Below are 3,738 nucleotides of genomic sequence, written 5' to 3' on the forward strand. Positions count from 1 at the left end.
CCCTCCCCCCCGCCCCGAGGCTGAGAGACGGCGCTGCTGCCGCAGCACAGGCAGCGCTTCTGCTCGTCCTCGTGAAAAGGTAGGGCGAAAAAAATCTCTTCTGAAGCTGGCAAAGCAGGAAGTCTGGAGCGAAGGTTAAAATCGCGAAAACAGCCCAATCGTGAATGAAGAGTGACAAGGAAATACCTTGCCCATAATATAGCAGGTAAATTATTTTATAAGCTGCAAATTCTTCCCCGAAGGCCCGTATGAATTTTTAATTGCGGCCTTAGCAGGGTTTTGTACAAGAACATTCAACACTGCTGCGTTAAGCTCTTGTTGCTTTTTCCGATAGCGCTCAGTCTCAGGGAATGAGTTTTACTTGTCCGAAGCCAAAACCGGGCCGTGGCAGAGCGCTCGTCGCCTCGCAGACCTCGCCAAGCGCAGCGCCACGCGAGGAAAAAGCCTCGGTGCTTTCTGCATTAACGTTATCAAGCGGCTCTGCCTGTCCGACCGCCTTCCCTTTGGAAAACGCCCTTCTTAAAAGCACAGCTAATAGTAAATACATTCCTAAAGATATTTTACGGCTCCAGTCCTTGGGGCGATTGAATAAAACATCACAAAGCTCTCTGCGCATGCTACGGGTTCCGTGCGGCGCCCCGGAATGCGCAGCATAGAACAGAATCCCTAATGGCTTATTTACAGCTTGATCCGAAAGAGAAATTGTCTTTTCCTTAAAAACTGGAGGTAGCTGAGGAAGCAGCCCAAGGCAGCGCTCTGCCGACGGGAACCCCTCCGTACCCGCTGCGCTCGGGTCCCTGTCCCGGCGCCCGGTGAGGCTGCGGAGCCGCTGTGCCCGCGGCACGGGGAGACGGCGGCCGAGCGCCGCGCCGGCTGTCCTGCGGGGACCAGGAGCCGCGGCAGGCTGGGAATCCATTCTCATCAGAAGCGAGAGGAAGGGGCTCTAATAGCCGGTATGAAAGTTTAATGAGAAAAATCAAGAAGTAATTTACCGCATGTTGAAAATGCCTCACAACAGGTTTTAAGGCTGTTCGGTGGCATTTTTAAGTATAGCAGGTGCAGGCAGAAACGGAATTGTTGAATTGTTACATTTTCTTTTGAAAAAGCCTTTTTTTGGCTTCATAAAAAATGCAACGTTGCCCTTTTTCATTATTGAGAAAATGTAGTTCCTTTTAAGTGAAAGGGAAGACTCTACAGAAGCAATTTTGGAGAGATAAAAGTTGAATGGCTCCTCTGCAGAGCCCGGATTTGCATGTCCAATGCTTCTGTGAGTCAACTGTAATTATATTTATAAATTGTATTATAGTGAAAAAGAGGAGCCTCCCTGAAATCCAAGAGCGGCGCGCAAACAAAATTCTTGCCATCAATCTGAACGGCTTCCCGCTTTAGGAGATCGTTCCGACCAGGGCTTCCAGGTGACTTGATGTATTTCAAACATCGTCACTGTAAAGGCGTTTTATTTTTAATGAAGCCACCAGCTTTCCCAGCGACCAGTGGCGGTGGTGTCTCTCCAGGGGAAATATTTTTTTCTTTGATGTGCCGCTGGAGCTTTAGCCGCCGGCAGCGAGAGCAGGTCCTCACAAGCGCCAGCCTTCGTTAGGGGCGCTGGGCTTTCCCTGGTTTCGGTAGGTCTCGGTGAGCTCCAGCCCCGGGTTTGCCCCGCGAGCGGCGCGGAGGAGCCTCGGCGCAGAGGGGCTCCCTCAGCTGCACGCTCCGTCCCCCCGCGCACCCCCAAACGTTTTCTCCAATTCTCAAACCAAACAGAAAATAACGGCTTTGCAGGCAGCGTCAGCTGCCTTTTGTGGTCACCAGAGCGTGTCTCACCTGACTGCTTTATCAGCTTTGAGGACAGATACTTTTTTCCGTAAACGCATCAAATTTGGGAAATTAAAGAGAGCGGGTTTGTCAGCTGGTTTTGCAGAAGATAGAGCCTGCGGTCTGCACGCGCAGATGCCTCACGGTACTGAAATGCCATCCCCAATATTCGCTAATTGGTAACGTTGCCAGGCCTGTCAACATTCACCAAAGAAAAGATTGAATTGGAAGAAAATTTTACATTGCTCTGTGTATACAAAACCTAATTCGAACTGGCCTAAATTGGGAAATTCCCCCCCCCCCCGATGTCTAAAAGACAGAGTTTGGGGGTCTTTGCATGCTGTTATGAATGAGTGACTTTGAGTCCATGTTTTGTGTGCCAACAGTGTAGACTGAGGAATGTTTCTGTCTGTAATAAAGGAAATTATTGCAATTCTGTCATACGAGTTACTCTGCCCAAACCGGCAGAGGATGGCAAGTGATTGACGCCCCCCCCCCCCCCCCAAATTCGTCCTCAGTTGTTAAGTGTGTTGTTTTTTTTGTCACTGGAGAAACACAGAGAAAAACGAGTTTGTTTTTACTTGTAAGGCTTTACTCAGTTGCCCAATTCCGCAGAGGAGCTGGACTATGGGGATCTCTCAGGTAAGGGTAGTCCGTAGGTAAACCGCTGCTCTTCTACGCTAGATACTGGTTCCACGCTGATTTCTGCATCTTGGCCATGTCGCATTGTATAGTCGCTGTGCTGTAGCCATTCCTCCAACGCACGGTCTCGCAGCTTGGATGTACGCTGGGTTCTCTTGGGGTTTCCCTCCCTCTTTTTGATTTTGGCACCCTTGCAGAGGGGCGCGTGGCGCGGTGCGGGGAGCCTTGCCGTGTCAGGTTCCCTCCCAGCTGCCGCGCCGTGATTTTTTTGAACGCTGATTTGGAGACCGGTGGAGTTGAAACTTTATGTTGGTAAAAGGCTCGACTCCTCCGCGTTGTGTGAAACCCTCTGTAAATGCAGCCGGCGCTACAGCTCGGCGGCTTGGCGGTTTCTCATAGTAGGAGTATCAGACTGGGGATAAAAAGGAGGTCATTGTTTTATCGGCGGAGGCTGAGCCAAGTAAATGGTTTGGACCTCTTTATCCACGCTGGACTGAAAGTTATGTAAATACCTCCTTATAGTTGGTCCTTGCGAATTAGCGCTAATCCAGATAAGAAATAAAAGCATCTTCAGCGGATGCAGTTGGTATATTCAAAACGGGGGTTGTATCAGTGCTGCAAACGTCATCTAAACCTCTGATCGACCTGTTTTGTCAGAGTCTTCCTAAGCGTTTTCAGAAGCTCACCCAGGTTTTTTTTGCTCCGGCTTCTCAGAGCATCTCTGCGGCCGCGGGCTCCGGGGTGGGCTGCATGGCCCCGCTCGGGCAGCGCAGTGGGGCCGGGAGAGCCGTGCCGGGGGGTCCTGCTCCTGCCACGTCCCCTGCGGGGTGACACGGGGCAGAAGCGCAGCCCAAAACAGCCCGGCCCCAAGTCCTCGTCTCCCTCTGTCACGTGCTCTCCTTTGACCTGACCAAACCAGCGGCATCCCTTCCTGTAAGCCACTATAGGTACGCTGTGGCCAAGAGGTCAGAAACGATCGATGAATTCGGGATGTGTTCTAACGCCTGAGCCGTACTAATAATTATTGTTGCAGGCCTGGGCCAGATCTGCTAGGTAAGGACCACTAGGTGTCTGTCAAATGTCATCACCGTCTGGGTGGGAAATGATCGTTCTGCTCTGATAAGCCATATTACTATTTTAATTTGCATTTTTTAAAGAAAAACGCACCTTTTGGCGAATGAAAAGAGGAACGGGAAGCTATTCCGCAACGGAGTTCCTCAAAACGGGTGTCTGCTGGCAGCCCTGCCTTCCCCTCAGCTGCCGCGGTGCGGGCGCGCTGCC

General features: G+C 51.2%; 1 protein-coding gene across 1 annotated transcript in view; it reads left to right on the top strand.

Annotated features, from left to right (window-relative positions):
- Positions 1-3,738, top strand: part of CADM1 (cell adhesion molecule 1) — an 86,191-nt gene that overhangs the window by 72,517 nt on the left and 9,936 nt on the right. The window contains exon 10 of the mRNA XM_009895932.1: positions 2,404-2,457. Within this exon, the coding sequence (XP_009894234.1) occupies positions 2,404-2,457 (54 nt within the window). The remainder of the gene's footprint in view (positions 1-2,403; positions 2,458-3,738) is intronic.

This window comes from Charadrius vociferus, unplaced genomic scaffold, assembly GCF_000708025.1.
Source record: "Charadrius vociferus isolate BGI_N301 unplaced genomic scaffold, ASM70802v2 scaffold172, whole genome shotgun sequence".
Taxonomy (NCBI): Eukaryota; Metazoa; Chordata; class Aves; order Charadriiformes; family Charadriidae; genus Charadrius; species Charadrius vociferus.